This window comes from Pan paniscus, chromosome 1 (assembly GCF_029289425.2).
Source record: "Pan paniscus chromosome 1, NHGRI_mPanPan1-v2.0_pri, whole genome shotgun sequence".
Classification (NCBI taxonomy): domain Eukaryota; kingdom Metazoa; phylum Chordata; class Mammalia; order Primates; family Hominidae; genus Pan; species Pan paniscus.
Genome location: NC_073249.2, coordinates 99,388,549 through 99,408,365, shown reverse-complemented (window position 1 = coordinate 99,408,365; position 19,817 = coordinate 99,388,549). Strand labels below are relative to the sequence as shown.

Sequence of the window (19,817 nt, the reverse complement as noted above, 5' to 3'; positions counted from 1 at the left end):
GACCACCACAATTGAGAATCCGTCGATTTAGTTCCTTCCCAAATGAGTTTCAGAGATTGGAATTATCAGACAGAATGTGTAGAGCAATGTATATGAAATGTTAGAGAAAGATTAAATGGAATAACAAAATGAACAACAGGTAAGATATTTGGACAGATGGAAAAAAATAATCTATAGGAACTCTTGAAAGAGAATACACAAGAATGTAGTTCTGAAGAAATCAGAGTGCAACAGGAGAAATAAGGAGTGGGGAAAATGAAAAATGAAGGCCAGCCGTGGTGGCTCACACCTATAATCCCAGCATGTGAGGCCAAGGTGGGAGAATCACTTGAGCCCAGGAGTTCAAGACCAGCCTGGGCAACAGTGGGACCTCATTTCTATAAAAAAAATACAAATTAGGCAGGCGTGGTGGTGTGTACTTACAGTCCCAGCTACTCAGGAGGCTGAGGCGGGAGGATCATTTGAGCCTGGGAGATTTTGTACAAAAGGAGAGAACTTTTGAGTTCTTTAGAAGATAACACTGTCTGGCTGGGCGTGGTGGCTCACGCCTGTCATCCCAGCACTTTGGGAGGCTGGGGCAGGCGGATCACCTGAGGTTGGGAGTTCGAGACCAGCCTGACCAACATGGAGAAACCCCGTCTGTACTAAAAATACAAAATTAGCCAGACCTGGTGGCGCATGCCTGTAATCCAGCTACTCGGGAGGCTGAGGCGGGAAAATCGCTTGAACCGAGAGGTGGAGGTTGCGGTGAGCTGAGATCGCGCCATTGCACTCCAGCTTGGCCAACAAGAGCGAAACTCCATCTCAAAAAAAAAAAGATAACACGGGCTGAGAACACCCTAAAAGTGATGAAAAATATGAATCTAAGATAAAGGAAGCAATAACATATACTAAATAGCATAAATAAAAATTTTATACCTAGTTATTGTAATGAAATTATAAAACAAGCAGTTTTAAAAGCATCCAGAGTTTACATCTACTAGGGTAACTATAATTCAAAACAAACAAACAACTAGAAAATGACAAGGCTTAGAGAGGATGTGGAAAAATTGGAACCCATTTACATTTCTTGTAGTAATGTAAAATGGTGCAGTTGCTGTGGAAAACAGTTTGGTGGTTCCTCAAAAATTAAACATAGCATTACCACATGATCCAGCAGTTCTACCTCTAGATATATACCCCAAAAGAAATGGAAACAGAGACTTAAACAGATATTTGTATAGGCATGTTCATAGCAGCATTATTCACAGTAGTCAAAAGGAAGAACAGTCTACATGTTTGTCAGTGGATGAATGGATAAACAGTGTGATGTATACAAACATGGAATATTATTCAGTCTTAAAAAGGAAGGATTTTTTTTTTTTTTTTTGAGACGGGGTTTTGTCCTTGTTGCCCTGGCTGGAGTTCAACAGCACAATCTCGGCTCACTGCAACTTCCGCTTCCTGGGTTCAAGCAATTCTCCTGCCTCAGCCTTCTAAGTAGCTGGGATTACAGGCGCGCGCCACCATACCCAGCTAATTTTTGTAGTTTTAGTAGAGACAGGGTTTCACCATGTTGGTCAGGCTGGTCTTGAACTCCTGACCTTAGGTGACCCACCCATGTCAGCCTCCCAAAGTGTTGGGATTACAGGCGTGAGCCACTGCGCCCGGCCAAAAAGGAAGGAAATTCTAATACATGCCGCAACATGGGTGAACTTTGATGACATTATGCTAAGTGAAACACACCTGTCACAAAAGGACAAGTATTATATGATGCCACTTACATCAGTCACCTTCAGTAGTCAAATTCAGAGACAGGAAGTAGAATCATGGTTGCTGGAGAAAGGGGAGAATTGGGAGTTATTGTTTAGTGGATATAGTATACCAATTTGGGAGAATAAAGTTTTGGAGTTTGGTTGTACAACAGTGTGAATGTACTTAACTTTTGAACTGTACACTAAAAAAATGGTTAAGATGGTAAATTTTACGTGTATTTTACCACAGTTTTCCTTAAAAAAGGAATGACATTACACTTTCTTCTGGGTGATGGAACAAGACCCTAAATCTTAAAAAAAAAAAAAAAAAAAAAAAAAGTCTGATAAATGCTACAAAATGGTTGAACCGTGAAAACATGCTGAAATAAGCCAGACACAAAAGGACAAATATTGTATGATTACATTTATCAAAATACCTAGAATTGTTAGGTCCATAGAGAGAGATTAAAGGTTATCAGGAGCTGGGAAAAAGAGGTAAGGGGGAGTTATTGGTACGGAGTACTGTAGTCTGAATATTTATGTCCCCCCGAAATTCATATGTTGAAACCTAGTCCTTAATGTGGTAGTATTAAGAGGTGGAGCCTTTGGGAGGTGATGAGGTCTAAGGGAGGTAGTGAAAAATTTTGGAAATAGTAGTGAGAATTGCACAACATTGTGAATGTAGTTACTGCCACCGAATTGTACATTTAATGGCTGAAATGGCACACTTTATGTTACATATATTTAATCACAATAAGAAAATGATTTAAAAAAAAAGCAGCCCCCCCCCCAAAAAAAAAAGATCAGTATAAAAGGACTACAATTAAAGAGTAATAATTGGAGCTGGGCATGGTGGCTCACACGTGTAATCCTGACAAGTTGGGAGGCTGAGGTGGGAGGATTGCCTGAGCCAAGGAGTCTGCAACCAGCCTGGGCAACATGGTGAGATTCCGTCTCTAAAAAAACACGAAATTTAGCCAGGTGTGGTGGCATGTGTTTATAGTCCCAGCTACTCAGGAGGCTGAGGTGGGAGGATCACCTAAGCCTGGGAGATTAAGGCTGCAGTGAGCCGAGATTGCACCACTGTACGCCAGCCTGGGGGACCAGAGTGAGACCCTGTCTCAAGGTGAGGGGGTTGGGGGAGAAGTATAATTGGAATGATTGTAACACAAAGAAATGATATATGTTTGAGGTGATGGCTACCCTATTATATACTCTGATGTCATTATTACACACTATATCAACATATCTCATGTACCCCCAAAAGATACATACCTACTATGTACCCATAAAAATTTTTTTTAATTTTTAAAAAGGACTACAATTAAACTGATGACAGACTTCTCAGCAGCGGCAGTGGAAGCCAGAGGCAGTTGTGAAAAATATTTTTATAGCATTGATAGAAAGTAGCTGTCAGTGTAGATTTGCATACAAAGCAAAACTACTTTCAAGAACCAGGAAAACATAAAGACAGAAACAAAAACAGAAATTTACCATCAACAAACAGACCCTCTCTCTCTCTGTCTGTATATATAATATATAATATATATTATATATACACTATATATATACACACACACACACAGAGACATAATTTTTTTTTTTTTTTTTTTTTTTTTTTTGAGACGGAGTCTCGCTCTGTCACCCATGCTGGAGTGCAGTGGTGCAATCTCGGCTCACTGCAAGCTCCTCCTTCCGGGTTCATGCCATTCTCCTGCCTCAGCCTCCCGAGTAGCTGGGACTACAGGCACCCGCCACAACGCCCAGCTAATTTTTTGTATTTTTAGTAGAGATGGGGTTTCACAGTGTTAGCCAGGATGGTCTCAATCTGCAGACCTCGTGATCCGCCTGCCTCGGCCTCCCAAAGTGCTGGGATTACCATAGTTTTTTTTTTAACCAAGAAGCACTGAACCATCACCAAACTTCTAAATAAGTTTTACACTGGGAAGTTAGCAATATATATAATATGTATATGTAATATACATAATATGTTATATATATGTTAGATATACATAATGTTATATATAGTTATATATTATGTGTATATATACATATATATGTATGTATATATAGTGTGTATACACACACACACACACACACACACAGGCATATAATTTGTTTTTTAACCAAGAAGAAGCACTGAACCATCAATAGACTTAATAAGTGAGTTTTACTCTGAGAAGTTAGCAATAAGGATGGTGAGTCATGCTAGCAGTAAAATACATGAAATATCTGGCCAGGCATGGTGGCTCATTCCTGTAATCCCAGCACTTTGGGAGGCTGAGGCGAGCAGATCACTTGAGGCCAGGAGTTCAAGACCAGCCTGGCCAACGTGGCAAAACCTGTCTCTACCAAAAAATACAAAAATTAGCTGGGCATGGTGGTGCATGCCTTGTAATCCCAGCTGCTGGGGAGGCTGAGGCAAGAAAATTGCTTGAGCCTGGGAGGCGGAGGTTGCAATGAGTTGAGATCGTGCAACTGCCCTCCAGCCTGGGCGGCAGAGCGAGACTGTCTATGTATATATATATGTAAACGGTTTTTAAGAATTTTAAGAACAGTTAAAGCTGTTCTTAGATATTTAAGAACAGCCTTAACAGAAAATATGAGAAACCCTTATGAATAAAGTTTAGGAACGTTAAGTATAAATTTATAAATACTAATGGAGTATTGTGTAGTCATTAAAAGTAATGTTTAGGGCTGGGCACTGTGGCTTACACCTGTAATCCCAACACTTTGGGAGGCCGAGGCGGGTGGATCATTTGAGGTCAGGAGTTCAAGACCAGCCTGGACAACGTGGTGAAACCCTGTCTCTACCAAAAATACAAAAATTAGCCAGGTGGTAGTGGTGTGCATCTGTAATCCTAGCTACTCGGGAGGCTGAGGCAGAAGAATCATTTGAGCCTGGGAGGTGGAGGTTTCAGTGAACCAAGATCACGCCACTGCACTCCAGTCTGGGTGACAGAGTGAGACCCTATCTCCAAAAATAGAAATAAAAAAGAAAGAAAGGAATAGTTATAAAGAGTTGATTGGAACATGGGGAAATGTTTGTTAAGTGAAAATAATAGAATAGAATTTTTTTTGTGTGAAGAGAGGGCATACTTTGTTTCATTGTGCATTGCAGGTAATGTGGTTGTTTTTAGAAACTGAAGGTTTGTAGCAACCCTGTGCCTATTGGTGCTATTTTTCCAACATATGCTCATTCATGTCTCTGTGTCACATTTTGGTAATATTTGCAACATTTCAAATTTTTATTGTATCTGTTATGGTGATCTGTGATCAGCGATGTTACTATTATAATTGTTTTTACATATTCCTAACTTCGTCCATGTAAGACAGTGAACTTAATTGATAAATGTCGTGTGTTTTCTGATTGCACTAACCCACCATTCCCCATCTCTTTCTATCTCCTGGGACCTCCTTATTCCCTGAGACACCACAATATTGAAATTAGAACAATTAATAGCCCTACAGTGGCCTCTCAGTTTTCAAGTGAAAGGAAGAGTCACACATCTTTCGCTTTAAATAAAAAACTAGAAAAGATTAAGCTTAGTGAGTAAGGCATGTTGAAAGCCAAGATAGGCTGAAAGCTAGGCCTCTTGCACCAGTTAGCCAGGTTGTGAATGCAAAGTTCTTGTAGGAAATTAAAAATGCTACTGTAGTGAACACATGAATGATAAGAAAGCAAAATAGCTTTATTGCTAATATGGAGAAAGTTAGTGGCCTGGATAGAAGATCAAGCCAGATACAACATAAAGCCAAAGCCTAATCCAGAGCAAGGCCCTAACTCTCCTCAATTCTATGAAGGTTGAGAGAGGTGAGGAAGCTGTGGAAATAGGTTCATGAGATTTAAGGAAAGAAGTCATCTCTATAACACAAAAGTGTAAGATGAAGCAGCAAGTGCTGATGTAGAAGCAGCAGCAAGTTGTCCAGAGCTTCAGCTAGGATCACTCATGAAGGTGGCTCCAGTAATCAGCAGATTTTCAAGGTAGATGAAACAGCCTTCTGTTGGAAGATGACATGTAGGACTTTCATAGCTAGAAGGAAGTCAGTCCTTGCTTCAAAGCACAGGCTGACTCTCTTGTTAGGAGCTAATACAGCTGTCTGGCAACTTTGAGTTGAAGCCAGTGTTCATATACAATTCTGAAAATCCTAGGGCTGTTAAAAATTATGCTAAATCTATTCTGTCTGTGCTCTGTAGATGGAACAGCAAAGCCCAGGTGACAGCACATCTGTTTACAGTGTGGTTTGCTGAATATTTTAAGCCCAATGTTGAGACCTGCTCTTGTTCAGGGAAAAAAAAAAAAAAAACACAGATTCTTTACAAAATATTACTGTTCATTGACAATGCACCCAGTCACCCAAGAGCTCTGATGTATAAGGAGATTGATGTTATTTTCTTGCTTGCTAACACAACATTTATTCTGCCCATGGTTAAAGGAGTAATTTGACCTTTCAATTCTTGTTGTTTAAGAAATACAAACCGGCCGGGCATGGTGGCTCATGCCTGTAATCCCAGCACTTTGGGAGGCCGAGGCAGGCAGATCACGAGGTCGGGAGATCGAGACCATCCTGGCTAACCCCGTGAAACCCCGTCTCTACTAAAAATACAAAAAATTAGCTGGGCGTGGTGGCAGGCGTCTGTAGTCCCAGCTACTCAGGAGGCTGAGGCAGGAGAATGGGGTGAACCCTGGAGGTGGAGCTTGCAGTGAGCCAAGATCACCACTGCACTCCAGCCTGGGCAACAGAGCAAGACTCCGTCTCAATTAAAAAAAAAAGAAATACAGGGCTGGGCATGGTGGCTCACACCTGTAATCCCAGCACTTTGGGAGGCCAAGGCTAGTGGATGGATCACTTGAGGTCAGGAGTTCAAGACCAGCCTGGCCAACATGGTGAAACCCCGTCTCTACTAAAAATAAAAATTAGCCAGGCATGGTGGCACACGCCTGTAATACCAGCCACTCAGGAAGCCGAGGCAGGACAATTGCTTGAACCCAGGAGGCAGAGGTCGCAGTGAGCTGAGATCGCGCCATTGCACTCCAGCCTGGGCAACAAGAGCAAAACTCCGTCTCAAATAAAAAGAAAAAATACAGGCTGGGCACGGTGGCACACGCCTGTTATCCCAGCACTTTGGAAGTCCGAGATGGGAAGATCTCTAGAGCTCAGGAGTTTGAGATCAGCCTGGGCAACATTGCGAGACATAGTCTCTATTATTAAAAAAAGAAAGAAAGACATTTTGTAAGGCTATAGTTGCTGCTAATAATGATTCCTTTTATGGATCTGGGCAAAGGAAATTGAAAACCTTCTGGAAAGGATTCACCATTCTAGATGGCATGAAGAACATTTGTGATTCATAGGGAGAGGTCAAAATATCAACATTAAGGCCAGGCATGGTGGCTTTTAACACCTGTAATCCCAACACTTTGGAGGCCGAGGCAGGCAGATCACGAGGTCAAGAGATCGAGACCATCCTGGCCAACATGGTGAAACCTTGTCTCTACTAAAAATACAAATATTAGCTGGGTGTGGTGGTGCATGCCTGCAGTCCCAGCTACCATGATCAGTCATCATCAAGGCAAGACCCTCCACCAGCAAGAAGAATATGATTTGCTGGAGACTCAGATGATTGTTAAGAGTTTTTTAGCTATAAAGTATTTTTTTAACTAACATATGGATATTGTTTTTAATACATAATGCTATTGCACACTTAATTGACTATAGTATAGTGTAAATGTAACTTTTTAAAAATTTATTGGTTTGTTTTTAGAGACAGAGTCTTACTCTGTCACCCAAGCTGGAGTGCAGTGGTGTTGTCAGGGCTCACTGCAGACTCGAACCCCTAGTCTCAACCGATTCTCACACCTCAGCCCTCCAAGTGGCTGGGACTACAGGTGTGCCCCACCACGTCTGGCAAGTTTTTGTATTTTTTGCAGAGATGGGGTTTCGCCACGTTGCCCAGGCTGGTCTCAAACTCCTGGGCTCAGGTGATCCGCCAGCTTCAGCCTTCCAAAGTGCTAGAACTGCAGGCGTGAGCCACCGTGCCCAGCCTAAACCTTACAATTTTCTAGAGGTTTATTAACCAGAAAGAACAGACTCTGTTGTCACTTCTTATATTTTTTATGCTGAGATTCTTTCTGTCATTATTTAAGAAAAAAAAAAAAAAGTTGAGCCAGGAACCGTGGCTCACACCTGTAACCCCAGCACTTTGGGAGGCCGAGGCAGGCAGATCATGAGGTCAGGAGTTTGAGACCAGCCTGGCCAATACGGTGAAACCCCATCTCAACTAAAAATATATATATACAAAAATTAGCCGGGCATGGTATCACTGGCCTGTAGTCCCAGCCACTTGGGAAGCTGAGGCAGAAGAATCGCTTGAACTTGGGAGGCGGAGGTTGCAGTGAGCAGAGATGGTGCCACTGCACTCCGGCGACAGAGCAAGACTCATCTCAAGAAAAGAAAAGAAAAAAAGTCATGCGTTGCTTAACATCAAGAATATGTTCTGAGGCCAGGTGCGGTGGCTCACACCTGTAATCCCAGCACTTTGGGAGGCCAAGGCGGGCAGATCACTTGAGGTCGGGAGTTCAAGACCAGCCTAACCAACATGGTGAAACCCGTCCCTACTAAAAAAAAATACAAAATTAGCTGGGCGTGGTGGCAGGCGCCTATAATCCCAGCTATCCCGGAGGCGGAGGCAGGAAAATCGTTTGAACCCAGGAGGCGGAAGTTGCAGTGAGCCGAGATCGCACCATTGCACTCCAGCCTGGGTGACAGAGCAAGACTCTGTCTCCAAAAAAAAAAAGAGTATGTTCTGAAAAATGTGTCATTAGGAAATTTTATCCTTTGAACATCCTAGAGTGTACTTACATAAACGTAGATGGCATAGCCTACTAAAAACCGAAGCTATGTTGTGTAGCCTATTGCTCTTCGGCTGTAAACCTGCACTGCATGTCACTGTATTGAATACTATAGGCAGCTATAACAATGGTAAGTACATATCTAAACTTTTTTTTTTTTAAACGGAGTCTCACGCTGTCTCCAGGCTGGAGTGCAATGGCGCAATCTCAGCTCACTGCAACCTTCGACTCCTTGGTTCAAGCAATTCTCCTGCCTCAGCGTCCCGAGTAGCTGGGATTACAGGCATGTGCCACCGCACCCAGCTAATTTTTGTATTTTTAGTAGAGACGGGGGTTTCACCATGTTGGCCAGGATGGTCTCGATCTCTTGACCTTGTGATCCGCCTCCCTCGGCCTCCCAAAATGCTGCGATTACAGGCATGAGCCACCACACCCGGCTGTATCTAAACATTATAGAACACAGAAAATTGTGAAAAGTATAAAGAAAAATCCACTCACTTTCACCAAATGGAGATTTACAAGATAACAATTTCAGCATTACTATCTTACAGTCTTTTTCTTCTATAAATGTTAGTATTGTATTTGAAACCAGTCACACACATAGTCAGGCATACCTTGGAGATATTGAGATTTCAGTTCCAAACCGCCACAATAAAGCAAATATTGCAATAAAGCATGTCACACGCAGGTGGATCGCTTGAGCCCAGGAGGCTGAGGCTGCAGTGAGCCAAGATCACGCCACCATAGTTCAGCCTCAACAACTGAGTGAGACCCTGTCTCAAAAAAAAAGAAAATTGTAAGGTTTAATACAATTTTCTCTGTTTCTTACATAAGCCATTCTTAGGCAAGAAAAAAATTCTTTGTGAACACATGATGTTATGGATTCATAGGCTCTCATCCTTGAAAGAGGCCTTAAGTTTGACATAGCTTTTTTTTTTTTTTTTTTTTTTTGTCTTCAATCTCCATATGGTTTGGTGGATTCACTTAAGGAGAGGTTATATTCCTGTTTTGTCTTTTGATAGATCTATGAAATTATTAGAATGGTTTCTGTTCTTTGGCAGATCTGCTAGAATAAAATTTCTTTTCTCTACGGCTTCATACTTTTGTCCTTGTTTTGCTTCCTGAGATCACACCAGTTTGATTCCTCTCCCTGACAATGGTTACGCCCTTCCTGCATTGTTTTTTATTTCTTCTGCATTTCACGTAAGACATAATTAAAATCTTTACTTAAATTATTAACTTTATTGGTAATTATTTCTCATTCACTTCTACTTTAACACTTTTTTTTTTGAGACAAGGTCTTGCTTTGTGGCCCAGGCTGGGTTGCAGTGTTGTGATCACCAGTCAGTACAGTACAGATCCTCTTGCCTCAGACTCCCATGTAGGGGGTACTACAAATGTGTGCCACCACATGTGGCTAATTTTTTCATTTTTAGTAGAGATAAGGTCTCTCTCTGTTTCTCAGGCTGGTCTTAAACTTCTGAGCTCAAGTGATTTTCCCACCTCGGCCTTCCAGAATTGGCCAGACTGGTCTCAAACTCCTGACCTCAGGCAATCCATCCACTACGGCCTCCCAAAATTGGCCAGACTGGTCTCGAACTCCTGACCTCAGGCAATCCATCCACTTCGGCCTCCCAAAGCACTGGGATTACAGGCGTGAGCCACTGTGCCCAGCCAACATTGTTTAAAGTTAGGTAGCCAACTTGAACCTGAAGCTCATCTGTGAACCAAACAGAATAAACCAATACCCTTTACTTCCCTCATTCTTACTATGTATTCTCATAGTATTATGTAATAGTTTTTTAGAAAACATGTTACAGTATGTGATTGGTTCATGATTTTTTCTAAACCTTTAAAAAATGAAAAAATATAGCATTGCTAAACCTTGTCTTCTCATTCAGTACTAGTGTAATTGTGTTTTAGAATGCCAGTTGTGTCTGCACATTCCCAGCCCTCTCAAGTTCATATCCATCAAAGCTGTCAGTATGTCATCTGTAGCTTCATCTATGTCATTTATAAAAGTGTTGAATTGGTAATTATTTTAAGTTTAAGTTAAAATAATCTTAAAGTTTAAGATTTCTTTAGTCCTGGATAGAAAAAAGGTTTTGAAATAAACATCAGAAGAAATTTGGAAAATAATTTTATTGATAACTTTATTTTCAGATTTCTAGTTTGGAGTAGAAGTCAAGGTTTTTATAGTCTGTATTACTTTTTCTTTGTTTTCAGGGATCCATCTGTCTCTAAGTCTGTAGAACGAATCTTTAAAATCTGGGAAGATAGAAATGTATACCCAGAAGAAATGATTGTGGCATTGAGAGAAGCTTTGAGTAAGTGTCTTTTTCTCTCCCAAAAGAAAATTTTGAGTCAGTCTTTACAATTACATAATTTTATAGATCTGGTCATGTTGTATAATAGTGAAAAATTAAGTTTTGAATCTAGCCCTATTTGTTTAAAGTTAAATATTTATGAAAAATCTAGATCTGTTTGAATTAAAATGTAAGTAGAATTGGTTTTAGGGATGGGGTCGGATTTTGTTTTTTAGTGACTACAAAAGTCAAGCATGTTAAGTGGTAATAGCCATCTGGTTATTTTCCTGCATTTGCGTTGAGTGTTTCAAATGGTTCATTGTTTGTGTTAATAAATACTGCCCTGTGCCCTTACTGTTGGAGAATTTTTGCACAGGGTGTCAGTTCTTACTAAGCTGTTTGGTAGTAAGCATATATCAGCAGTCTTTAGACTGTCTTTTGATTTAGATTTACAGTAAGTTGTGTACTGTTTTGTTAAAAGGAATTATGTATTATATGCATGTAATTAAGTTATTGAACAGAAGTTTGTGATAATCTGCTACCATGACCGTCATTTTACTAGAAATTTGCTTTAAAAATGGCATCTTCTAAGAAGCTGTTAAATTCTTCATTTTAATTTGTTAATTGGTATTTTTAAGCCTCCTCCCCTATTCTTTTCAGAATTGGTAATTTTGCTGATGATAAAAATCGTGTTTATTTGACAGCTTCTTAGATCGGGTAGGAATTTCTATTTTTTCATAAAAATGAAAGAAAAGGAAAGAAAGAAACAACACACAGTCTCGGATTGCCTTTTTTCATGCTGCAACTTTGGCACTGAAGTGGACAGACAGAACAGCTTCCCATAATGCCAGATTGCAAAAACTGAAATGTTTTCCAGGTACCACTTTCAAAACTCAGAAGCAGCTGAAAGAAAATCTGAACAAACAACCGAATAAGCAGTGGAAGAAATCACAAAGTAAGGAACAAAATCTCAACTAATATAAAATTACCTCCTCTTTTTGGAGCAGAAGAAAATGTAGACCATTTGACATCGTACCTGGCATAAACCATGGGCAAGCCTGTTTTCCAGGTCTGGGAGGCTCCCAGTGACCTATGCTAAACAAGCCATCATGGAGATACTTCTAAAAAAAAAAAAAGCAAACAAAAACTACACTTTAAAACAAAGGAAATGCAGAAAAGGGTTTAATTGAGTGAAGATTCAAGAGTAGTTGGGGGATTGAAAGAAGAAAAAAATACTTGATAGTGTCCAGGATAATTTTCAGGTTCAAGAATATATGATGTTAGAGGCAGCTGGCATTAAACAACAGATCTGAAGAGGAGACTAGGCATTAAGAAGCATTTCTGTGGGAACCATGAAATCTCCAGATTTGGGGGATATACTCTACCAAATTAGACATGGACCTCAGATCCTGGCCAGAAGCTCATTCTGTAATGGGAGCTCCTGTTATATTTATCGTATTTACCCAGCATGAGATCAAGGGAATGGAATACTGCATGTGATAGGCTGCTGTGGGCAAACTGAGGAATATTGAGAGAGACTTGAAGGTGTGGAGGGAACAAAGTAAAAGACAGTGAGAATTGGGAGGTGAAACGAGATACTTGGGATGGTTTTGCTCCAGCGAGCATATGATATCCATCATGATTAAGGGAGTCCTCAGACATCTTTTTGGTCATAAGTTGCATGCTTAGGAACAACAGGAGTCGTCATTTCAGCCAAAGTTCAACCACAGTATTAATATACCTAGAAGTTTCCTTGCCTATTTTTGCTATGAATTGAGTCAGCAGAAAAAGAAATTCAAAGGATAAATTTATAGGAATAGAGTTATTTGTCACCAATTTTCTTCAGCCAGTGCTCAGGATTAATTGGATGTCCTGTTCCTGAACACTCTTAATTTGAGGTATTTAGATCCTGTTACACCCAGACTAGGAAAAAAAGGTACTTGATGTATCTCGGTGTCTCCAAATCAATAATTCTAGGACTTTATGACCTGAAGGGTCTGTTGGAGGTAAGTAGGTTAGGTCTGTCTAAATAGCGTATTTTTACATTGACCACATTTAGGAATGTTCAAATTTCCTAGTCCATTATTTATTTTAGGAATTATGACTTAAATGTGCATGTTTGCCATATGTTCAGAGTATATCTTCAACTATAGAGCTAAAATTTTTCCTGTTAGTCAACTTTTTGTGTCTGTATTCTTAATGACCTTTTGTTTAATTCCAACAGCATCTACAAATCCAAAAGCTGCTCTCAAGTCTAAGATAGTTGCTGAATTTCGAGTAAGTTACAGAATTTGTTTAATATAGCAAAGTATTATTCACCCCTTTTGTATTATAGTTTCCTGTATAGTCCAATAAGATTTATCTGTATTCAATTACACATGTCATGTTTTAAACATGCATGAACTGTTCTAAAGGAACCCAGATTGGGATTAGATTGCTTGGCGTTTTATCTGTTCCCCTAATGGTAGAAATAACCTTCTTCCAGTATATCTATTATCAGCTGAGTTCCATATTCAATTTATGCCAGCAAGAGAGTTTATTTTCCTGTGAAACTCTTTCTAAATTAGAATTTGCTTAGAATAACAGAAGGCTATGTTTATGTAATTAAAATTTAAAGAGGCTATATAAATGGACCTTTGTCTGTTTTAGTCTTAATTCTGTATCCATAAATTAGCTTTGTGTAATGAAGGAAAAGGATCTTTTAAAGTCTGTAACTAGGCTGGGCGCGGTGGCTCACGCCTGTAATCCCAGCACTTTGGGAGGCCGAGGTGGGCGGATCACGAGGTCAGGAGATCGAGACCATCCTGGCTAATACGGTGAAACCCCGTCTCTACTAAAAATTAAAAAAAAAAAAAATTAGCTGGGCGTGGTGGCGGGCGCCTGTAGTCCCAGCTACTCAGGAGGCTGAGGCAGGAGAATGGCATGAACCCGGGAGGCGGAGCTTGCAGTGAGCCGAGATCGTGCCACTGCACTCCAACCTGGGCAACAGAGCGAGACTCCATTTCAAAAAATAATAAATAAATGAAGTCTATAACTAAACATGGTTTTGACATGATAATTGATCATTAATATCTGTCACCGTGAGAAAAAGTGAAAAGTTTTTTTCCTCCCAGGGTTTTGTTAAGCTTTAGGGTTTTTGTTTGTTTGTTTTGTTTTGTTTTGTTTTACAAAATGAGGAGAGAGATAATGAGAATAATTGAATGATCTTGTAAATGAAATATGACTCTGGTCTGTGTTTAGTCTCAGGCCCTAATTGAAGAGCTGTTGCTATACAAGCGCTCAGAAGATCAGATAGAACTGAAGGAAAAGCAGTTGTCAACTATGAGGGTGGATGTGTGCAGCACAGAAACTCTCAAATGCTTAAAAGGTAATGCTTACATCCTTTTAGAGTAAGTCAGATTTTCTTTCCATATGTGTCATTTTTCCGGTAATCATACTGGTTTACCTCATAAGGAGATCCTTGGGTAGAAAGCAGTTGTGGCACCTCTGGTTTCCCAGGTAGTTATTTCATGCATATAAATTTCATAAGTAAATTCTGTTGTTCTCATTTCTAGTACTTTCTTGGTGTACTAGGTTATATATAGACAGTTGTATTTCACATGTATGGTTAATTGGTATGGGTATGCTCTTTAATGAAGTCACTCTAATGCCTCATAAAATCTAGTTAGACCATCTAGTTTCCTTGCATTGTAAATTGTAAATCATACTAATAATTTATTATAATGTAAGCCTCATGAAGGCAGAAATTATATTGATTTGTTCATTGCTATACCCTGGCACCTAGAACAATGCTTGGCACATAATAGATATTTGATGAATATTTTTGAAATAATAAGTAAATGACTACTAGCTATTAATTTTGGCACCAATTTTATTCCTGTACCGTACTTTAAATTTAACAGACCAGACACAGTGCCTGTAATCTCAGCACTTTGGGAAGCCAGGGCAGGAGGACTGCTTGAGACCAAGAGTTTGAGACTAGCCTGGGCAACATAGTGAGACCCTGTCTCTACAAAAAAATTAAAACATTAATGAGCTTGGTGGCACACACCTGTAGTCCTAGCTGCTTGGGAGGCTGAGGCAAGCAGATTGTTTGACCCCAGGAGGCTGTAGTGAACTCTGATCATGTCACTGCACTCCAGCCTGGGTGACAGAAGAGACCGTCTCTAAAGAAAAATTTTTTAAAAACAAACAATTTAACATATATTACCTAATTCAATCCTCATAACAGAAAACATACTAAAAATCTCTATTTTATCACGAGAGATCTGAGGTCTTGTAAGGAGATTAGTAGCTTACCCAAGTTACACAACTGATAAGAGGCAAAGCCAAACTTTATACTCATATCCAAAGCCATATTCTGCCAGTCACTGGGAAAGAAGTAGATATACTGAATTATCACGAATATTTTTCAGATAGGAAAGAAGAACTTTTATTGTGATGCATACAGAGGTCACTTTATTTTTACTTTTCTGAACGTTACTTTTCTCGTTTAAGAGATAACATCTTACTACCTTCTGTAATGCAAAAGTTATGGTATAAGCGAATACAGTTGAGCTTCATTCTGTTATTCCTAAGTAAGTAGCGGTGTGGAATCCAATTTGTGAAGAAAATAATTAATCAACAAACTCTTTTAGTTGAACTTTCTTTTCTTTACCTTAATTACAAGTGCCTTCACTCTGGCAGGTTCACATGAGTCTGTTCTGTAAAGAATTTTAATAATCTGTTTTGTGATTTTGTGATTTGGAGAAACTTGTTTAAGATAAAATTGTGAGGCCGGGCACGGTGGCTCACAACTGTAATCCCAGCACTTTGGGAGGCCCAGGCAGGCGGATCACGAGGTCAGGAGCTCGAGACCATCCTGGCTAACACAGTGAAACCCCATCTCCGCTAAAAATACAAAAAATTAGCCGGGCGTGGTGGCAGGCGCCTGTAGTCCCAGCCACTCGGGAGGCTGAGGCAGGAGAATGGCGTGAACCCGGGAGGCGGAGCTTGCAGTCAGCTGAGATCGCGCCACTGCACTCTAGCCTGGGCAACAGAGTGAGACTCCGTCTCAAAAAAAAAAAAAAAATGAAACTAAGAGTATTAGAGTACTGCACAGTAAGGCAGCAAGAGTATGTTCACAAAGAGAGGTTTTCTTCAAAAGTCAAAAGACTAAATTTTTTTATTTTTTATTTTATCCTGAAATGAATATTTCCCATGTCATTTTAGATAAAACAGGTGGGAAGAAGTTCTCCAAAGAATTTGAAGAGGCAAGCTCCAAGCTGGAAGAATTTGTGAATGGATTAGATAAGCAGGTGAAAAATGGACCCTCATTAACAGAAGCACTGGAAAATGCTGGAATTTTCTATGAAGCACAATACAAAGAAGTAAAAGTGGTGGCTAATGTAAGTAATAATTAAAGCTGTCTTATACTGAATGCTTGTTACTATATTTCAGAGATTGTTAACATGCATTATCTAACTCTGTTAGGATATGCATTTTTATCTCCTTATTGCAGATGAAATTACTTTTGGGATAGGTGCTGTGGTGCACACCTGTAATCCCAGCACTTTGGGAGGCTGAGGCAGGAGGATTGCTTGAGCCCAGGACTTTGAGACCAGCCTGGGCACCATGGTGAAACCGTGTGTCTAGCAAAAAAGTACAGAAATTATCTGGGCGTGATCTCAGACTTCAATGAGCTGTGATCACGCCACTGCACCCCAGCCTGGCCAACAAGAGTGAGACCCGTCTCAAAAAAAATAGAAGAAGAAATTATGAGGATTAGTAAACTTGTACAAGGTAATACAGCTAGTAAGTGGTAGAATAAGACCTGGGTCTTTTTTTTTTTTTTTTTTTGGAACGGAGTTTGTCGCTCTTGTTGCCCAGGCTAGAGTGCAGTGGTGCGATCTCAGCACACAGCAACCTCCGCCTCCCGGGTTCAAGCGATTCTCCTGCCTTAGCCCCGCTGAGTAGCTGGGATTACAGGCATGCACCACCATGCCCGGCTAATTTTGTATTTTTAGTAGAGACGAGGTTTCTCCATGTTGGTCAGGCTGGTCTCAAACTCCCGACCTCGGGTGATCCACCTGCCTTGGTCCCGCAAAGTGCTGGGATTACAGGCAGGAGCCACCGTGCCCGGCCCAATTTTTGTATTTTTAGTAGAGATGGGGTTTCTCCATATTGGTCAGGCTGGTCTTGAACTCCTGCCCACCTTGGCCTCCCAAAGTGCTGGGATTACAGGTGTGAGCCACCGTCCCTGGCCTTACTTTTTTTCTTAACCAGAAAACTGGATGGAAACATCCTGTTACCAAATTTCATGTAAATTGACTGAATTAAGGAACTTTTTTTTTTTTTGAGACGGAGTTTCCCTCTTATTGCCTAGGCTGGAGTGCAATGGCGTGATCTCGGCTCACTTCAACCTCCGCCTCCCGGGTTCAAGTGATTCTCCTGCCTCAGCCTCCTGAGTAGCTGGGATTACAGGCATGTGCCACCACACCTAGCTAATTTCATATTTTTAGTAGAGATGGGGTTTCTCCATGTTGGTCAGGCTGGTCTCAAACTCCCTACCTCAGGTGATCCGCCCACCTCGGCCTCCCAAAGTGCTGGGATTACAGGCATGAGCCACCACACCCAGCCAGGGAACTTCTTTTTATTCCCCCAAGAAAGGGAGAGAGGTGATGAATGGGCATGTGTCTAATGACCTCTGAAAGAAACTAACTGTTCCATAATGAATTTTTTTTAAGTTTTAATCACTGTGTATCGTCGTAAAAGCATATGGTACTGTAGGTCCCACCAGTCCTACTTCGTAGAAGCAATCCCTTTTAATGAATTTTGCTATTTTTTTCTGGCATTTGCTCCCATATTTGTAAATGATTTGCCCATATTATTCTTTCTTGATTTATCCTATTTTAGAAATAGCTGTTAACTTCCTGATATGACAGATGTGGATTTAGCTTATACTCACCCGCCTTTCTCCTTCTCCCAGTTTTGTTGTATAACTGTTTCAAATCTGTTATCTATAAATTAAAGGACTGTATTTACTATTTTTTGACCATTAACACTAGACTCCCTACTTCGTAAAATTTGGTTAGTAGCATCCCTATTTGCTCCCATTAGTTTTCATCTATCCGTTCAATTTTCCAGCTTCAATCAACTATATTTACTTTTTTTTGTTGTTTTTTTTTTTTTGAGATGGAGTCTCGCTCTGTCACCCAGGCTGGAGTGCAGTGGCGCACTCTTGGCCTCACTGCAACCTCCACCTCCTGGGTTCAAGTGATTCTTCTGTCTCAGCCTCCCGAGTAGCTGGGATTACAGGTGCATGCCATCATGCCTGGCTAGTTTTTGGTTTTTTAGTAGAGACAGGGTTTCACCATGTTGGACAGGCTCGTCTTGAACTCCTGGCCTCAAGTGATCCACCCACCTTAGCCTCTCAAAGTGACGGGACCATAGGCATCAGCCCCCACACCCAGCCAACTATATTTACTTCTGTATTGTCAAAGTTGGTAATATTTACATTCTGTTCTATAATCATACTTAATTACTCTTTGCTACTCTAAAGGTTGAAAAACAATTTTTCAAAAAGCTTACATTATAACTCTGTAAACATTGTTCATTGCAAGGTTTTGTGGTAACTATAGTTGTACTAGAAGTTTTGTTTTTTCCTAGAGTTTTGTTTTCTCTTTTATTGTTTGCCCTTGCATAGCCTTTTTAAATTCTCCATCACACCAGCTATTCTGAATTCCCTTTTCCCCCTGGGTCCTCCCTACCTGAATTTTCATTTTCCGTCCCCAGTTTAGGTTATTCCCTAAGTCTCAGGCTAAAATAGCTCTTAACTGTTGTCCTGAGTTGAGTCCTCTATTTTCCAGATTCCATGTCTTTTTTTCTTGGTTTCTATCATTGTACTGGAGCAGTCTCAAGTAATTTCCCAAAAAAAAGTGTTTGTGAGAGGGAAATTTTGTCTGACCTTATATTTAGAAATGTCTTAGGCTGGGCACAGTGGCTCATGCCTGTAATTCCAACACTTTGGGAGGCTGAGGTAGGAGGATCACTTGAGGCCAGGAGTTCGAGATTAGCCTGGGCAACATTGTGAGACCCTTCTGTACATTAAAAGAAGAAAGAAAAGGAAAAGTACATTAAAATGTCTTAGATCATTGATTTTCTCCCCCTGCCCAACCCCAAATTGGCTAATGGATATAAGCAGGTTGATTTTCAGCTTTTAGGAAATGTATACATTTAATACAGTAAATTTCCTTCTAAGTTGCATCCCATGAGTTTTTATATTTAAGTATATCTTTTGCAAAGAGCATATAGTTGGATCTTGTTTTAGTTTTATTGTTATGTTTTGATCTAGTCTGAAAATCTTTGACTTTGCAGTGTTTAGTCTACTTATTGATATGCTTGGGTTTAAGTCTGCCATCTTTCTATTTGTCCTATGTGTCCTTTTCTTTGTTACTCCTTTTTTGCTTTTTTTAATTAATCAAATAATTTTTAGATTTCTGTTTTGTCTCCTGTTTTTGCTTGCATGTACTCTCTCTTCCTCTCTTCCTTTCTCCTTCCCTCTTCCTCCCTCCTTTCCTCTCCCTCCTTCCTTCTTTCTCCCTCCTTCCATCTCCCAGATTTCACCTTTTTATAAGGATACCAGTCATATTAGATTAGGGCCCATCCTGATGACCTCACTTAACTTGATTACCTCTGTAGAAATCCTGTCTTCAAATAATTCTGGGGTACTAGGAGTGAGGACTTCAACATATGAGTCAGGGGGTGCAGAGATAGATAATTCACCCATAACAAATGGCTTCGTGTTTTTTATAAATTTTCAAAAATTCTCAGCTATAGATCTCAATTATTGTTACTGTTTCATCTCCCTCCTCTCCTCTTGGAACTCACATTAGTATGTATATTGGATCTCATTGTTGTGTTCCAAATGCCTTTTTTTATAATCCTTT

At 40.2% G+C, this 19,817-nt stretch overlaps 1 protein-coding gene across 13 annotated transcripts in view; it reads left to right on the top strand.

Annotated features, from left to right (window-relative positions):
- The window catches only part of RPRD2 (regulation of nuclear pre-mRNA domain containing 2), a 112,719-nt gene that overhangs the window by 66,102 nt on the left and 26,800 nt on the right, over window positions 1-19,817 (top strand). For 7 of the 13 annotated variants that reach the window (XM_055101806.3, XM_003817310.6, XM_055101819.3 and 4 more), the window contains 5 exons: window positions 10,811-10,911; window positions 11,768-11,845; window positions 13,115-13,167; window positions 14,131-14,257; window positions 16,102-16,277. In XM_055101806.3, coding sequence (XP_054957781.2) covers window positions 10,811-10,911; window positions 11,768-11,845; window positions 13,115-13,167; window positions 14,131-14,257; window positions 16,102-16,277 — 535 coding nt within the window. The remainder of the gene's footprint in view (window positions 1-10,810; window positions 10,912-11,767; window positions 11,846-13,114; window positions 13,168-14,130; window positions 14,258-16,101; window positions 16,278-19,817) is intronic. The other 6 variants (XM_055101789.2, XM_003817311.5, XM_055101834.3 and 3 more) reach the window with 1 other exon arrangement.